Here is an 18710-nt window from a genome sequence, read left to right as displayed (position 1 = left end):
CCATCACAATTTAATAATGTCTTTCCCATCTTATCTAATCACTTATTATGCACTGTGGCCATACCTTTGCATTTTTAGGTGCAACAGCAAAACCAGCATGATTCTTTTCATGACAATTTCACAGATGATTTGTTCTTACTGTAGATCTTAGCAACCTCCATGTATAATTTTTTTCTTTTCTCATAGAGACCTTTAGGCTTAAAATAGCATTTCATAGCCAGGCAGGGTGGCAGATGCTTGTAATCCCAGCGGCTTGGGAGGCTGGAGGCAGGAAGATTGCAAGTTCAAAGCCAGCCTCAGTAATGGCAAGGCACTAAATAAGCAACTTGGTGAAACCCTGTCTCTAAGTAAAATACAAAATAGGGCCGGGGATATGGCTCAGTGGTTGAATGCCCAAGTTCAGTCCCCAGGACCAAAAAAACAAAACAAAACAAAAAACACTTTACAGCTTCACTTTTGTGTGTCCAAATTACCAGCATCACTATTCTTGCACTTTATAATCATTATTAAATGAGGGTTACTTAAACACAAGTATTGATAACATTACAATTGATGTGATAACTAAAAAAGCTATATGACTATTGGAGGGATGGCATATACTGCGTAGATATTCTAGACAAAGGGATGATTCATGTCCCATGCAGGATGGAGTAGGATGACCCAGGACAGAGCATGATGACACAAGTTTTATCATGCTGCCCAAAATGACAGGCCAATTAAAATTTATGAATCATTTATTAATTATTATATTTATTAATTATTATATTTATTAATCATTTCTTTATTATTTTTTGGACTAGGGATTGAACTCAGGCCTACTTAACGACTAAATTTTATCCCTAGCTCTCTTTATATTTTGAGACAGTCTTGCTAAGATGTCCAGGCTGGCCTTGAACTTGGGATCCTCCTACCTCAGCCTACTGATTACAGGCATGTGCCACCATGCCAGGCAAAGAATAAGAATTGGAAGCTAGAAAAGAATCCAGATTGCAGTACAGAATGACAAAAAAAGTTAGAAACTACAAAGAAGGGGTAAGATAATAGAAAATTTGGTTAGATGATAGCTTTGAAGAATTAAGTTATTATCATGGACTTCCTATGTTGAGAGGCTCAGGTGGTAAGGAACATGGGCAACCTGCAGCTGACAGCAGAAATTAAAGCCCTCAGTCCTACAAATTCTGCCAACATGAGTGGCTCTTTCTCCTGTCTCAGATGCTGCCACAGTCCCAGCTAGTATCCTAATTATAGCTTCATGAGACCCTGAGCAGAGTCACATCCAGAATCCTGACCCATAGAAACTTTGAAATAATGAACATACATTGTTTTAAGCCACTAAACTTGTGGTAACGTGTTACACAACAACAGGAAACTAATACAATCTGTTGTCCATCTACCACATTATCACCTTACAAGCACTCAGCCAGCTGTCCTATCTTCCCCATATAGTGATAATCATAATGTGGAGAAGGTTAATATAGTCAGTAGAAGATGAATAGTCAATTGTCATATGACAATTTTGCAAATAATTGAAACTCAACAATATTCTCAAATCAGACTATGATTTTTTTTTCCTTTCTCCTTCTTTCTCTTTTGTGTTTGTGTATGTGTACTGGAGATTGAACCCAAGGCCACATATACTTTTCTTTTTTTCTGTATATTTTTTATGATGTTAAATATAGCTTGAATTTTTTTGCTTGTTTGCCATTTCTCTTAGTACGTTCAAACACAGTAGGTTGTTAAGAACAAAGCACAAACCATAAACACAACTGATAAATTCAACTACACAAAAATTTAAAGCCTTGTTTACTAAAAGATAAGAAAAAAGATGGGAGACAACCCACATATAGAAGAAGTTATATACATAAACAGCAAAGGATAAGTATCCAAAACACAAAGAACTACAAAACAATGAGAAAAAGATAAACCAGATAATGTGTAAAATGTACCAACAGAAAAAGTTAAACATCAGTGCCTCTAGGTTGAGTGCTACTTGAATATATGTTTTGCCCCACACCCCTTTCTCTGAGTTTGGTAATATATGTATAACCCTTCCAGAAACACAGAAAAGTATTACTGAAAGTAAAAATAAATAAAAGAAAATAAGTTTTATATACTTGGTCACATGTAGTGAAATATCCTACATTTTCCTTCCTATATGGTTATGTACTGAGATACATAGAGACAAAATAAAACTTAGTTTTTCATTTTCTTCTTTCTTATCCTAGCATATAGGACCAGACCAGACATTGCTTCCAAATATAGTAATGTGTGTACACATACACACATACACACACACACACACACGTATTTTTGTGTGTGGTGATAGGGATCAAACTCAGGACCTCCTGCACACAAGGTAAAAACCACCTCCCCAAAGTCCCCAAAATATTTTAAGTTGAACAAAGCCTACCAATTTTATGGAAGCAAAAATCATTTTTACCACTGTTTCACAATCTTCCACATACCTATGCTAGGTAAGAACTGGTATTCAATAAGTGCTTGATGAATTTAATTATGGATGATATATATTTTATTCCTTTTCCACTTTCCAATCTGATAAAGTTTTTATTTCTTCATTTAATTTTATTATTTATTTATAATTTGAGACAGGGTCTCCCAAGTTGCCCAGGCTGGCCCTGAACTCCTGTGCTCCTCCTGCCTCAGTCTCCTAAGTAGCTGGCATTATAAGTATGTATAAGTGCCTAGTCTGGTAAAGACGTTAGACTTTAAATACTTGTTTTGCTTTTCATTTCTTATCTAATCTCTTTTCTAGGATTGGCAATCCTTCACACTTTGTCTACAACCCTTTATATTAGGGTCATTTATGACAAACTGAGAATGAATAATTAATTACATTCATTCTAGTCAATCATTGTTGGGCAATCCCAATTACTATAGTCACTTTGATTCTTATTTTTTTCTTAAAATAAAATTTCAAAATTCATTAAAAATTGGAAATCCATTGTTTCTTTCATATTCAATTTGTTTGCACAAAAATTCTTTACTTATTTTGTCAATGTGGTTTCGAGAGAATAGATTGACTACAGGAATAAAATAATGCTCCAGTTGTTCTGCCCTAAGACACTCAAGAAAGAATGCCACACAGTTATCAAAGCAGACTACTAGATTTTTGGGGTGCCACTGACTATCCTGTGGATCCTTGGTACATACATGCAGGAAGGCAGTTTTCACATGATAAGAACAGAATTTATCCAGTTCTTTTCGGTCTTCAAACTTTTTTTTCAGCTGTTCCAAAAGGTATTTCATTAGTTTTAAACAATCTTTCCTGTCAAATAAAAAAGAAAGCCATTTACTTTTACTTATATACAACTTGTTTATTTCACAAAGGACCTCAGAATCTTACAGAAAAAAAAACCATTTAAACAGTAAAGATATATTAATATAATTAAATATAATATAGTCACCTAAGCCTGATTATATTTTCAAATATATGCTTTGCCAAAAAAAGAGTCAAATATATGTTTTGAAGTTTCAAAAGCACATATTTCTTCTCTCTTTTCCAATCCTAGCTTAGACATTTTCTTCTATCATTGTTAATTCAACTAGGGCTGAGGATGTGGCTCAGTGGTAGAGCATTTGCCTGGCATGTACAAGATTCTAAAGTTCAATCTCCAGTAAAAAAACACACACACACACACACAGAATTAATTCAACTATGTAGAACTGACAGATATTTATATGACTCTTCTATTCCTTTGGTATCTATAAAACTTTTGTTTTGATTTTTATAAAATTATTTTATTTTGCTGGATTGTAAATATTTATCTTTATTTTGTTTATTTATTTTTATGTAGTGCTGAGGATCAAACCCATGGTCTCACACATGCAAGGCGGGCGCTCTACCGCTGAGCCACAACCCCAGCCCCTGATTGTAAATATTTATAAATATTTATTCAATTATTTAGGAGATGACAAAACTTAATATTATAAAATTACTTAGCCACGTCAACAATATACTTTCCCAAATGCTTGCTTCAAAGTCTGCATATAAGGCTTTAAAGAACCTCTGTGCCTGAATGTTGGCCATTCATCATTTGAGGTTTTCTCGTTTATGACCTTTAACTGGTCAGCTTTAGAAACTCACATAAACAATTCTTTTTCCATCTCAGTTTTTTATGGTGTGTATGCTAAAGAGAAATAACTATCTATTTAGCATGATTTCAAGTTTGGCCAGTCAGTTCCTAGCTTTCAATGCAGTCAAACCATTCCAAAGCAAGCACTAGTATCCAATAAGAGTAATAACCCTCTGCCTCCTCCCATTACATGGCATTAATATGCTCACACTTTCCCCAGGTCACCAAGCCCTTCCCTGGCCCCCAACTCAATAATCATTTTTATATGTGAGCTACAGAGTCAACAAAAAACTAAAAATATCACATACAATCTGCCATTTAACAAAATAAGGAAATTACCTGCAACATTTAACTCCATCAGTTTCACAACATGTTTTAGATTGTCCATGGTTGTTCAAAATGTCTTTTTCAATGTGAGAGAAAGAGAGCCGCCATGTCTCTTCTTAATTTCAAAAAGAAAAACAGAAAAGCACTTTATCAAGAGAATTCAAATCTAGACAACATGATATTTAAGTGTTTCTCTATTAAGATATTATTCTGAAGAAATCTAGAGAAAGACAGACCAAAAGAAGTGAACAAACATATAATTTAATTATACATTAAAATAAAGGCAGTGAAGCAAAGAAATGGACCTAAATGGGAAAAAAGTGGGAGAGTCCAGGAGGAAGTAGGGACTTAAAGCCAAGGTAAGATGTATTGCTTATTGATATAATGCCAAATTGAGTTTTGTTAATATTTTGTTTCAATAGTAATTTGAATCAACTGATTCAGTTTTTTGTATCATCCTTGCAAGTTTGGGTATTAATATAAAATGAATTGGGAAATATTTTCTTTCTATTCTTTGTGAGAGTTTGTGTAAGAGTAGAATGACATTCCCTGAGTCTTACCATGGCTTGCTCTTTTATTTAACTACTTTTTGGTACAGGAGAATTGAACCCAGGGGTGCCTAACCACTGAGCAACATCCTCAACCCTTTTAAAATTTGTTTTTAAATTTTAAGACAGTGTCTTGTCAAGTTGTTTGTCTCACTAAGTTACTAAGGCTGGCTTTGTACTTGTAATCCTCCTGCCTTAGCCTCCCAAGCCGCTGAGGTTACAGATGTGTGCCACTGGCTTGCTTTCTTAAACTCTAATCATTCTGGTACCTAGTTGTTTTTGTATCAGTAATGCATGACTGGTTTATAATTAGAAAAATCAATAGATAAAATCTATCATATTAACCGAATAGAGGAGAAACATCACATCATCCTCTCAGGAGATGCAGAAAATATAGCTAATAAAATTCTATATTCGTTCATCATTTAAAACAAAAAATACTTCTCAGCAATTTGAGTTTAGCTGAGAACCTGATCTAATAAAAAGGAGATTTTAGAAAACTAGAGCAACATGATAAAATGAGGTCAAAATTTGAAGGTTTCCCCTTGAAGTTAGAATAAAGGCAAGGATGTCTGCTATTTCTCCCCCCTGGTACTGGGTATGGAACCAGAGCCTTGTACACACTAGCCAAGCACTAAGCCACATCTCTAATGCTTTTGTCACAGTATCTCACTAAGTTGCCCAGGTTGGCCTCAAATTTGCAATTCTCCAGCCTTAGCCTCCTGAGGAACTGGAATTATAGGGGTGTATCACCATTCATGGCCTGCTATCCCTATTTCTGTTCAACATGGATGTCCCAGAAAACAGAAAAATGGAAGGAAAAACAGGGTTATACCACTTGAAAGAGAGAAACAAACTATCATTATTGGTAAATGATACAATTGTACATATAAAAATATAAGAAGGTATAAATAAATTTACAGAATTTAAGAATTACCATCATAGCTGGACATGGTGGTGCACACCTATAATCCCAGCAGCTCAGGAGGCTGAGGGAGGAGGATCAAAAGTTCAAAGTCAGGCCCAGCAACTTAGCAAGGCCCTAAGCAACTGAGCAAGACCATCTCTAATAAAGAAAAAAAGCTTTAAATAGATCAATTACTCTAACAAAAAAAATAACAGTATTTTTGTAGAGAAAACTCAATACTTCAATTAAGAAGTATTAGAGGTAGCAAGTGTGGTGGTGCACCCCTGAAATCCCAGCTACTTCAGAGGCTGAGGCAGGATGTTGGCAAGTTCAAGGCCTTCCTGGGTAATTTAGTGAGACTTTGTCTTAAAAACAAAATAAAAAGGGCTAGGGGTGTGACTTAGTGGTAGAGTCTTAACACCTAGTAGGTATGAGGTCCTCAGTTTGATGTCCGGTACCACCAAAAAAAGAAGCACTTGAGGAAATTCAAATAAATGGAGACATGCACTTGTTCACATGACCAAAGAGTCATTATTTTTAATATATCAAGTCTTGACAATTTTATCTACACATATAATGTTATCTTAATCAAAATACAAAAAATTGTTTTTGTGGGGAACTTGATAAGCTGATTCCAATGTATACATGAAAATGCCAAAGGTCAATAATATCTAAAATACCACTGAAGAACAAATTTGTAGAACTTTCCCTACCAGATATTAAGGTCAATTATAAAGCTATATTATGTATGACAAAATGGTACTAGTGCAAGGATAGATCAAAGTTTTTTCTCTCTTTTTTTGTGGTGGTAAGTGTCAAAGCTAAGACCTGGTGCTCTACCATTAAGCTATACCCCAGCCAAGATGTTAATGGAACAAAATAGTGCGGGCATAGCTACCTAAACATTCAGTCATATGTGCTCCTTGCAAAACAGTAAACAGATCAGTGGTCGCCAGGGGTTTGGAAGGGGAAGGGTGGAAATGATGAAGCACAGGACTTTTTAGGAAAGTAAAACTATTATAGAGGGGCCAATACATATCCAATGTATTTGTCAAACTTTGTGCTGTGTTTGACTCAACACAGAGTCAACCCAAATGTATGCAAATTTTTTTAAAAAGCACTTGACAGCTGAGCACCATGGTACATACTTGTAACTCAGGAGACTAAGGCAGGAGGATCTCAAGTTTGTGGTCAGCCTCAGCAATTTAGCAAGTCCCTAAACAACTTAAAGAGACTCTGTCTCAAATCTTTTTAAAAAGGGGGTACTTTACACTGAGGCTGTAGCTCAGTGGTAAAGTACCCATGTATTCAGTTTCTAGATGAACAACAACAACAAAACAAAACAAAAAACCACTTAGGATGTCAGGATAGGTAATAACATAATTCAGGGTGTGCTCTAATTATAAAGAAAGAAACTCTAATTATATTAGATATATGAAACAACCTGGGGGAAAAGATGCTTTTCTTTATAAATTAACTCAGAGTCTAAGACTAAAGGCAAAAGGCACTACACAAGCTCTATACTGTAATCATAACTGTTTCCCATAGGAGAACTGTTTCACAATTCTGAAACAAGTATATCTGTATATTAGAATCGAAGAATTAAATAATCGAATGGCTCATAGTGTGGGCCAGTGTTTTCAATGTCAGAACGAGAGGTTATAGATAACAGAGAGGGACAGAAAGATCCATGTAGCAATGGATTATAGTTCAGATATCAGTATGATTTCATGTATAACTTAACAATACAGGGGGCTACATATAGAAATATTTATAGATATGTATAAATACAAGGGTTAGTGTGCAAATGTTTCCTTGCTTCACCAAGTGAGGGGGATGACACCCTAGTAGTGATAAGCACACCTATCACCCAGATCTTGGTTTCTACCACATTCTCCAATAAAAAGATCCAGATGTCCTTGGGTTCCAGGACAGAAGCAGGCCATATACAAGATAAGCCTGGATCTCATAGTGCTAGAAAGTGAAGAAGTGTGCAAAAAAGAGTGAGGGGATTACGTCAAAAGGACCCAGAAGTTAACTAAAAGAGCTCCTCACGGCTAAAGCTGGAACACTCTAAGCAACAAACTAAATAAAGTATTATTATATTATAGCCCAAAGTATGAAACAAATATCCCCTTGTCCATCCTGATAAATAAATAAAAAAACTGAAGAGACAAATCTCCATACAGAAAAATCCCAAATAATTCATGTAAATACAGATGCTCCTTGACTTATGATGAGATGATGTCCAGAAAACCCATTGTAAACAGAAAATATCATAAATTCAAAATGCATTTAATAGCTCCAAGTGAATATGATGGCTTAGCCTAGTCTAAGAATACTTACATTAGTCTATTTTTTTAAAAAAAGGTTCAAGGGCTGGGGTTGTGACTCAGTGGTAGAGTGCTAGCCTAGCATGCACGAGGCACTGGGTTCGATCCTCAGCACCATATAAATGTAAAATAAAGATATTGTGTCCACCTAAAACTTAAGAATAAACACTTTTTAAAAAAAGGTTCAAATGAAGCTTACTACAACTGCTTAATAATACGACTATAACTACGCCTTTTCAGTTCTTTCTCTCACTCTCGTCTTGTAACCTATTTATCCTAATGGCTCTTGCAATGCCAACAGCATTAGTTGTCTGTGGGTCTTCTACTGTCCCACCAGAAGACATTTCCAACTCCTTTATAAGTTCATGTTTAACTTCACATTTAAAATACCTTGAAAACCGTTTCCTTTTTTTGCATGCTTGGGTACGAGGTAAAATGGCTGTCGTCTTAGATTGGTCCTAACTTTTGCTCCAAGCCAGTTATTGATGGGCAGACCTTTCTGTGTGTTAGCAGGCCAGCTACTTTTTGATTCCAAAGCCAGAATTATATCCACAAATATTTCTTCAGATTTTCTAATAACAAGTGTTACAGCAGGACTCCCTGGTTTTTTCTTCTCCATAGTGATGTCTATATCTGTTTAAAAATATAGAAGGAAAGAAAAGGCTTATTGATCCAATTTTCCCTGGAAAAATCGGGCAAAGTGATATAATTGTAACTGAAGATGAACATTAGTTCTAAAACATAAAATTACCCCACGAGGCAGGGTGTTTTACTCATTTAATCCATATTTATTAATACCTATGATTGGTAGGTGTTGTCAAGATTCCGTCTAGCACATATGAGGAGGGGCCCCTAAAGACTTGGGATTTGAGAGTGTTGTAATTGAATTTTCATTTAGAATTGTGGATACCAGTTTGTAAGGAAGCCTGAAAAGGAGACATGTGAGTGGCAGGGAAGAGAGAGACCTGAGAGCAGACCACGCCAATAGCCAGGCATAGAGCAGTGAGCATCAAGAAGGGGAGTAGAAATGAGAGCAATTAAAGAGGTTCAAATCAGGGCTGGGATATAGAGCCGTGGTAGAAAGTTCACCTAGCATGTGCAAAGCCCTGGGTTTGACCCCCAGCCTCCCTCAAAAGAATGTTTTTTGAGAGTAGCCTGAGTAAGTAATGAGATCCCACCTCTAAATAAATAGAATAAAGAGGTTTAAATCAACAGAACTAGATGGTAGATACACTGAGTGTGTGAGGTGCGGATGAAAGCAGGAGCCCGGGATTCTATCCTAGATTTTGGCCTGAGAAAGGGCTGATGTTGATTCCATTCCCCAAAACAAAAAGCAGGGGGAAGAAAAATCAGGCCAATATGAAATTCACTTTAGACATCATGAGCTCTAAGTGCCCAATCAGATATAGGCACTGGAAAGGTGGCTGTTGGTGGTCCTGCTTTAGCCTTCCTGAGTCGCTGGAATCATAGTGTGCACCATTGTGAAAATGCTTGTAGTTTGGATCTTTTTTTGGGGGGCGGGGGGTTGCTGGGGATCAAATCCAGGGCCTTGTGCATGCAAGGCAAGCACTCTACCAACTGAGCTATATCCCTAGCCCCTATAGTTTGAATCTTAAGGATCCCCTAAAGATCCATGTGGTAAAGGTTCAGGGTGGTACTATTTGGAGGTGGTGGAAACTTTAGGTGGTGGAGCCTTGTGGATGGTCTTTAAGTCACTGGGCCATCCCCTTCAGGTGGACTGTGGGACCCTGCTACCTTTCTCTTTATCTTTTTTTACTTCCTGGGCAGGAAGTGACTGGTTTTGCTCTACCTCATGTTCCTGCCACATTGTACCACCACAGACCCAAAGCAACAGGGACTGAAGCTCAAATAAATCTTAATCTTTATAAACTGATACTCTCAGGTATTATTATAATACCAGAAAGCTAACCAACAAAATGTTCTTCCTCAGTTCTTCTGGTCCTAGAAAAAAGGTACGATCTAGAAACCTGGGAACCATCTTAATTTAGTCCTCTCTCTCACCCCCTACGATTAATCTAGATGCAAGTACTGCCACAGTTTGGATCTGCTTCCTTTTCTCCATCCCTAGCACCCAATGCCTATACATCTAAGCTACTTCAAGTATTAAAACATTTTCCTATTTGCCTTCTCATATGTCTCCATGGAAGCCTGAGTAAACTTTTTTTAACTTTATTTTTTGTATATATATGTGTGTGTGTGTGTGTGTGTGTGTGTGTGTGTGTGTGTGTGTGTGTGTGTATGTCTTTTACGTGGTGCTAAGGATTGAACCCAGGGCATCAGGTGCTCTACACCTGAGCCACAACCCTAGCCCCCGAGTAAACTTTTAAAGATACAAAGTCAATCATTACTCCTTGATTAAAACCTGGATTCTCAATGAAAACAGAGTAACATCTAAATCCTTTTCCAGGGTTGTCAAGTCTTTCCTGAATGTTGCCCCTGCCTGTCACTCCTCCCCTATTCACACATTTTGTTCCTTGAGGTGGCAGGTTCTTTGCTGCCTCCAGGTCATGCTCCACTCCAGTACACACCTCAGATCACTCACTGCAATTCAGTGTTATGTTATTTATACTGTGGCTCTACTAGATTATGAGCTTCAAAAGGGGATCCCACCAATTTTACTCAGGCACATTTATCCAGTGACACAGTAAGTAAGTACTCAATGGAAACCAAAAGAGAGCCAGTCAACACTTAAGAAGAATACCAAGAAGATGCATCAATGAAAACCAATGGTAAAGAAGCTGTTTCTAGAAGGAAGTAGTAATCAACAGTCTGTGGCAGAGAAGTTAAAAAAAAAAAAACAGTCAGGAGAAGGTAATTTCTGAGTAGTATTAGACCTTTAAGAATCAAAAGCCAAAAATCTTACCTTTAATATTTTTAATTTCATCTTTAATGATTTTCCTAAACTTTAACAGCATCTTAGAAGCTGACAATATTTCCTCTTCTACAAAGTGCTTCAGAGGATTTCCTTTGGGATTTCTTTTGAACTTCACAAAGTAATGAGCACCACTATCACAATATTCTTCTAGCTGAATTCTGGGGACTTCCAGTTTAAACATGACATCAAATTCATTAGGTGCAGAAATCTAAGAAATAAAAATAGAACTGAAATGTATATTTGTGAATATGTTCCAAGTAAATGCAATTTTTTTCTTGAAATTTCCACTTGGAATCCTACTTTGAAAAGCAATATTTTTAATATTTATGCCCTTTGGGAGTGGGACTACTGAAGCTGTCGATAGATGGAAGAGTATTACTGGTTTTAGTATGTAGGTTCTACTCTCAATTTTTTCTTTTTTCTTTTTTTTATCATAAGAAAGCATTATTTTTATAATTAAAATAATTTTAAATGTAAGCTTTTGGAATCTATACCAGGTGAGTTTTTTTACTTTGAAGCTTAATAAAATTACAAACCTTTAATGTGCTACCTTTTATACCATAAGATAGACACTGCAGCCACCCTCCTGTCACAATGTTTTCAAAAATGTGTATAACTACCTCCTGGCCACCTAAGCAAGGGCTGTCTCTTTGGCTGCCAGCCATCAAATGAGTGTGAGCTCCAAGTCATGCACTACCTATGAACTACAGTATTGCAGGAGCCTCAAAGAATCTTCTTTTTCATCCTTATAACAATAATTACAGCAATCATAATAAATATTTTCCTTTGTTAAAAATATCACAAGTATTAATTTAGCTCATGTCTTTAGTTTTAAGTACTGCGATTAGACTGTACTGTTCAATACAGAACAGAGTAACCATGTCAGACCTGGTGGCACATGCCTATAATCCCAGCTACTCAGGAGGCTGAGGCCAGAGGATCACTAGTTAGAGGCCATCCTGGCAACTTAGCGATACTAAAATTAAAAAATTGAAAAGGCATGAGGAAGTATCTCAATTGTAGAGCATCACTGGGTTCAATCTTCTGCACACACAAACACACACAAAATCAAGTAACCAACATGTCTATTAATCACATGAAATGTGGCTGGTCCAAAATGAGATATATTATGTAATGGACTCCCAAAATCCATATGTTGGAGCCCGAACTCTGAATGTGACTCTATTTAAAAATAGAACTTTTAGGAAGTAATTAAGGTTAAATAAAGTCATAAGAGTGGGGCCCTAAACCTGACAGAATTGGTGGCCTCTTCAGAGGAAGATCACATGCACACATATGCACATGCACGGAGACAACCATCTGCACAGCATTAAGAAAGTCCCCACTGGAACCTGACCAGGCCAGCATGCCGATCTCAGACTTTCAGTGTCTAGAACTGTGAGAAATTTATATTTCTGTTGTTTAAGCCATCCAGTCCATGGTATTTTGTCATGGGCAAAAAGCTGAGACATACTGTGAGGTGAAACAAACACTTGGAGAACATGAGTAGGCATGGTGAACAGCCTCCCCAAATCTGCTCTTCCATAAGAACACAGGAAGAAATCATAAAATTCATCTTTTTCAGAACTCTACAAATTAACTAAAGGGTTACAACAAACCAAGGAGGATATATTCAAGAAAAAGAATCCTGAGCTTCGAAGCATTCTAACTTGCCTGTGTCTATCCCCAGCACCACAAACCTTCCCTCCTCATTCCTACTTCCTGTCAGTTACTTTCCACCAAGGGTTATTCTGACTTCTAGAAGGGTACATTCTATATGATTCCTTTCTTATGACTTTGCCTCCTTGGGAAAGTCATAAGAAAGGAATAAAACAGTATGTACCCTTCCAAATCTGATTTCATTCAACATTGTGAAATTCAATGTTTTGTTGTGTTTATTGGTAATTTGTTTTTTTTCACTCCATATAGTATTCCGTTGAAGTAATATCAAATATGTTCACTCATTCTTTTGACAGATATTTGGGTCATTTTCACTTTTGTTTTGGTGTTAGGGATCAAATCCAGGGCCTGTCACCTGCTAGGCAAGTGCTCTACCATTGAGCTACACTCCCAGCCAATCCAGTTTTTAATTATTACAAATAATACTTTTCTGAGCATTCTCTTATATATCTTTTGTGGACATGACACTCGTTTCTATTGAATGTATGCTCAGGAGTGAAACTGTTGGACCAGAGAGTAGACATTACTTTAACTTCAGAAGAAATTACCAATTTTCTAAAGAGGTAGTACCAAAATCCCCTCCCATCAGTGTTAAGAGAATTTCTGTTTCCCCCATATATTCTCCAACACTGGAATTGTCAAGTTTTTGTTGTTGCTGTTGTTTTTAATTTTAACCATCATTATGGCTTTAATTTGCATTTTCCTAACAATTACTGATGTTATATACCTTTCACGTTTATTGCTATTTGTATACTAACCTATCTGTTCAACTCGTTTGCCAATCTTAAATTGATTAATCTTTTTTTTTTTTTTTTGTATGGGGCACTTTACCACTGAGCTACATTCCCAGCGGGCCCTACCCCTTCACCCCCACCGATTTCCCTCCCCCCCCTTTTGGAGACAGAGTCTTGCTAAGTTGCTCAGGGCTTCACCAAGTTGCTGAGACTGACCTTGAACTTGAGATCCTACTGTCTCAGCCTCCTAAATTGCTGGAGATTATAAGCATAAGCCACCGTGCCCAGCCTGGTTAATCTTTTTTTGTTGATTTGTATAAATCCTTTGTCAAATATATGTATTATAAATATCTTCTTCCCAGTTGTGTGAGTTTTCACTTTCTCAGTGGTCTTTTTGATGAAAAGTTCTTTAATTCTAATGAAGTCCAAAATATTTATCATTTATGGGTAGCAGCCTTAGTGTCCTGTTTAAGAAATATCTTCACATCCCATAGCTAAGAAGGTATTTTCTATGCTTTCTTTTAAAAGCTTTATTGTCCTTATTTTTCACTTTTAGATCTATGTTACATTTCAAATTAATTCTAGTGTGTGATGTGCAATAGGGGTCAATGTTCATGGATGTTCCATTTGGATATCCAGCTGACCCAGAACCACTTTTTGAAAGGTCACCCTTTTCCCTATCGAATTCCTTGATGTATATTTTGTGTGCTATACTCAATTACATGTGTAGGTCTATTTCTGGACTTTCTTTTCAATTGGCTTTCTGTTTATTATTGCACCAATTAACACCTGGTTATTTTTTTATTATTTTTAATATTTATTTCTTAGTTCTCGGCGGACACAACATCTTTGTTGGTATGTGGTGCTGAGGATCGAACCCGGGCCGCACGCATGCCAGGCGAACGCGCTACCGCCTGAGCCACATTCCCAGCCCAACACCTGTTTAATTAGGATAGTTTTGACTGTAGTAACTTGTACTCTTTAGAAGGTAAATCCTCCAACATTTTCTCCTTTCGGTTGCCTTGCACACTAAGTCCTTTGCATTTCCATATAAATCTTTTAATCAGGTTGTCAATTTAAACAGAACAGTGAGTGGATTTTGACTGAAATTGTACTGAATCTATAGATCAATCTAAGGAAACGTGAACATGATATAACTTTCCATTATTTAATTCCTTCTCAAATGGTTTAAGTTTTGAGTATCTTCAGATAAAGCATTAATTTGCAGAATACACAGAGAACTCAAAAACCTTAACAGCAGAAAAATAAATAACCCAATCAATAAATGGGGAAAGGAAATAAACAAGCACTTCACAGAAGAAGAAATACGAAATGGTCAACAAATATATGAAAAAAATTCAACATCTCTAGCAATTAAAGAAATGCAAATTGAAACTACACTAAGATCCCATCGCACTCCAGTCAGAATGGCAGTCATAAAGAATACAAGGAACAGGGCTGGGGATGTGGCTCAAGTGGTAGCGCGATCGCCTGGCATGCGTGCGGCCGGGGTTCGATCCTCAGCACCACATACAAACAAAGATGTTGTGTCCGCCGAAAACTAGAAAACAAATATTAAAAATTCTCTCTCTCTCTCTTAAAAAAAAAAAGATACAGGCTTTTTTTTAAAGAAGAAGATGAATACAAGGAACAGTAAATGTTGGCGAGGATGTGGGAAAAGGGTGTACTCATACATTGTTGGTGGAACTGCAAATTGGTGCAGCCACTATGGAAAGCAATATGGAGGTTCCTTAGAAAACTTGGAATGGAACCACCATTTGACCCAGTTATCCCATACCTTGATCTAAACCCAAAGGACTTAAAAATAGCACACTACAGTGATGTTTATAGCAGCTCAATTCATAATAGCCAAGCTATGAAAACAACCTATGTGTCCTTCAACAGAAGAATGGATAAAGAAAATGTGAGATATATATAATATATATATGATGGAATATTACTCAGCCATAAAGAAGAATGAAATTATGGCATTTGCCAGTAAATGGATGGAACTGGAGAGTATCATACTAAGTGCAATAAGTCAATCCCAAAACACCAAAGGCTGAATGTTCTCTCTGATTTGTGGATGCTTACCCAAAATGAGGGAGATTGGGGAGGGAATAATAGAAATAGACTAGACTAGACAAAGGGAAACAAAGGGAAGGGAGAGGGGAGGAGAATAGGACAGACAGTAGAATTAATTGGTCATAACTTTCCTAGCCTTGTATTTGTATACACAATCAGGATAACTCCACACCATATACGACCACAAGAGTTAAAACCCAATAGACTAAGTTACATTTTATGTATGTATATTCTGCCAAAATATATTCTACTGTCATGTATAACTAAGAATAATTTTTTAAAAAAATTTGAGTGTCTTTAGGAAGATATTCAAAGATGAGTATGGATCCTGAAAGATCCTGGCGCCTAAGCCTCAACTTCTCCAGCACAGCCAGGGGCTCCCATCCTTTCTTCTGGAGCCCATTTATTTATTCATTGCCATGAAATGCTTGTGTTAAGCCTTAGAAATAAAATATGCATAATATTAACCTGTTCTTTCTTGTGTGCTTTTTATAAAAACACCAAAGAGGAAAGGAAAGAGTTTAAAATCCTAAAACTGTAAATCTAGCTTTTATAATCATCCACCTACTGGAAGAGAACATCAGTTGCACAAAGCTAATATATAACTTTAAAATAAATTATGATTACTTAATGAACATATATTATCTCTGTTTCTGTACATGATTTTACTGAGTTCAAGGAGATACATAGGGGCTGGGGCTGTAGCTCAGTGGTAGAGTGCGTGTCTAGCATGTGTGAGGTACTGGGTTCCATCCTCAGCACCGCATAAAAATAAATAAATAAAACAAAGGTATTGTGTCCATCTACAACTAAAAATATTAAGAGAAGAGAGAGAGAGAGAGAGAGAGAGAGAGAGAGAACTTACTGGCCAGACCAAAAACACAATCAAAGGAATCTGACACTGGTCAGGAAACAAACTTCTGGCAGGAGCTTGCTCCCAAACCTTCAATTTATAGCAACATGTTACTCTAGTAACTCAACTATCCACCAACAAATGGAGTTGTCGAAAACACACTTAAAAGCAATTATATCAGATATGTGTTTAGAAATTATGCTTTCTAGTAGATGTAGAACATTTTTTCTTCTTTTTTCTTTTTTTTATTGTTGGTTGTTCAAAACATTACATAGTTCTTGATATATCATATTTCACACTTTGATTCAAGTGGGTTATGAACTCCCATTTTTACCCCGTATACAGCTTGCAGAATCTCATCAGTTACACTTCCATTAATTTTAAAAAAATATCACTCACTATGAGCTTTCTACGACATCTGTACAAGATTTTGGAAAGAGGCGCTAAGCCCTGGGTTCAATCCCCTGAAGCGGCAGTGAAATAAAATTGAAGAGAGAAGGAGGGGTTGCTTGGAGTGGGAGTCTGTAGGGATGAGGGAAGACTGAAGATATTTTTCCACCTCATAGGAAAAAGTTTCTTAAGTTAATTTGGTGAGATTTTTTTACAGACAACTTCAAATGATTCAAGTCGGACTTTGACTTGGGACCTCAGATCAACACCAACCACACATGGAATTATTAAAGGAACTAACTCAGTATGTATCTGTTGGCATGAATGAATCTATAAATTTGAATTCCTTCAAAGCAGTGTCTTGAGAGTAGCTGGCAATCAGTATCTGTGGGTTGCATGGGAATGTAGAGATGAATAAATGAACCGATAATGGCTTGTGGTTCTAATTAGAGCTGTGTCACAAGCCACCGAAGAGCAAGAGTCTGAGTTACCTCCGAAGAGAGGTAAGGGATCCCGAGTCAGGGGGAGTGGGGAATAGAGACTGGGGGAACGGGTGAGGAAGTCGCACCCCGAAAGCTGTGTAGCTCACCTTCACGCGCTCGTAGTAGCTCCCCGTGCGCAGCAACTCGACACCTTTGAACTCGGAATCGAAGTCCTGCAATCTCCGAAGCAGGTGGTCCATGACCTTGTTCACCACCTCGGCTGCGGCTGAGATTTCCTGGCGCCTGAGCCTCAACTTCTCCAGCACAGCCCGGGGCTTCCAGCCGCCAGGCGCCCCTTCCTTCCCTCCCAGACTCGGGGCCCGGAGCGGCGGGACGGAGCAAGGCACTTCCGCGGGTTCAGGCTGGGGTCTCTGTTCCCGAGCCGAACGCGCGCCTCCCTCGCGGCGAGACCCTGCCCTGGGAAGGGGCGGCCCCAGGGCCGGGGGAAGCTCCATTGCCTGGGCTGGAACCGTGCGCGACTCGGCTCGGTCCGTGCTACTAAAGCCCGAGGGCGGCGCACCCTTCGCGCGCAGAGATGGCTTTTTCGATCGGGCTCCGGGAGCACGTTCCAGCAGCTTCTCCTGGGAATCCCGAGCGCTCTGGGTCTGCAAGGATCGGGACTCCCGGACAGGGCCGCCCTTTCCCACGGGTCGGGCGGCCCGGGAAGCAGCGGGAGACTCGCCAGGCCGGGTCAGGGCTACCCTCGTACCCGGCTCCGAAGCCTTGCGGGTGGCAGCTCCGGCTTTCGAAGTTATCGGAGTCGCCTTTCTGCGTCCGGGGTCCATGGCTGGTGCTCTCTGTGGCTCGAAAGAAGAGTCGACTTCGGGAAAAGGCCACGGAAGGAGGAACTTGCAATGACTGGTAGAAATGAAACTTAAAAATGTGGCGCGAACGCAGCGTCTGCGGCCTGGAAGCTGGCACTGGGAGGAAAACCACACCGGGAGGTCACGCGGAGCCACGCCCCCGCCGGGAAGTGGCGGGCTCTCCATCGCCAGGTCGCCTGGCAAGTGCAGGCAGTGCCGAAGGCTTAGGGAACGCAGGTAACTTCCTCAAGGACTTTGATGACCAAACACTTTTGCTGGCACACAGTTCAAAACTATTTTGAAAAACTGCATATTTTTTAACATTTTAAGTTGACAGAGAAACTTTTTCAATGTAAGTTTAAATAAAAGTATCTTGTTATTTTTAGTGGGAAATAGAAAATATTAAAACTTTACAAGATAGAATAAGGATTGAAGTATTTCACTTTTATTTGACTTTGTTTTACGACATACTTTTTGTAATATTTTCTTTTTAGTTGTAGATGAACGTGCTATCTTTATTAATTTTTTTTAATGTGGTGCTGAGGATAGAACACAGTGCCTCACATGTGTGAGGCAGG

At 38.1% G+C, this 18710-nt stretch overlaps 1 protein-coding gene across 1 annotated transcript; it reads right to left on the bottom strand.

Annotated features, from left to right (window-relative positions):
• Positions 1 to 1786: 1786 nt before the first annotated feature.
• Cgas (cyclic GMP-AMP synthase) lies at positions 1787 to 18436 on the bottom strand. Its single transcript, XM_078019726.1, has 5 exons — positions 17437 to 18436; positions 11094 to 11313; positions 8600 to 8842; positions 4434 to 4536; positions 1787 to 3286 (listed from the first exon to the last, which is right to left on the bottom strand). Exons 1-5 carry the CDS (start codon positions 18316 to 18318, stop codon positions 2935 to 2937), a joined length of 1800 nt encoding a protein of 599 aa, XP_077875852.1. The 5' UTR covers positions 18319 to 18436; the 3' UTR covers positions 1787 to 2934.
• Positions 18437 to 18710: the final 274 nt, after the last annotated feature.

This window comes from Ictidomys tridecemlineatus, chromosome 8 (assembly GCF_052094955.1).
Source record: "Ictidomys tridecemlineatus isolate mIctTri1 chromosome 8, mIctTri1.hap1, whole genome shotgun sequence".
NCBI lineage: Eukaryota > Metazoa > Chordata > Mammalia > Rodentia > Sciuridae > Ictidomys > Ictidomys tridecemlineatus.
The sequence above is the reverse complement of the archived record's forward strand: the minus strand, read 5'-3'. Positions and strand labels throughout refer to the sequence as shown.

Bases quoted from the DNA above. Each gene is read 5' to 3' on its own strand.
- Cgas (XM_078019726.1), bottom strand. From the start codon at position 18,318: ATGGAGAGCCCGCCACTTCCCGGCGGGGGCGTGGCTCCGCGTGACCTC. The intron at 11,314-17,436 runs GTGAGCTACACA...TTTATTTCTTAG, and splicing joins GCTACTACGAGCGCGTGAAG to ATTTCTGCACCTAATGAATT. The intron at 4,537-8,599 runs GTATTTTAAATG...TTTGAAATTAAG, and splicing joins AAAAGGAAACGGTTTTCAAG to AAGAGACATGGCGGCTCTCT.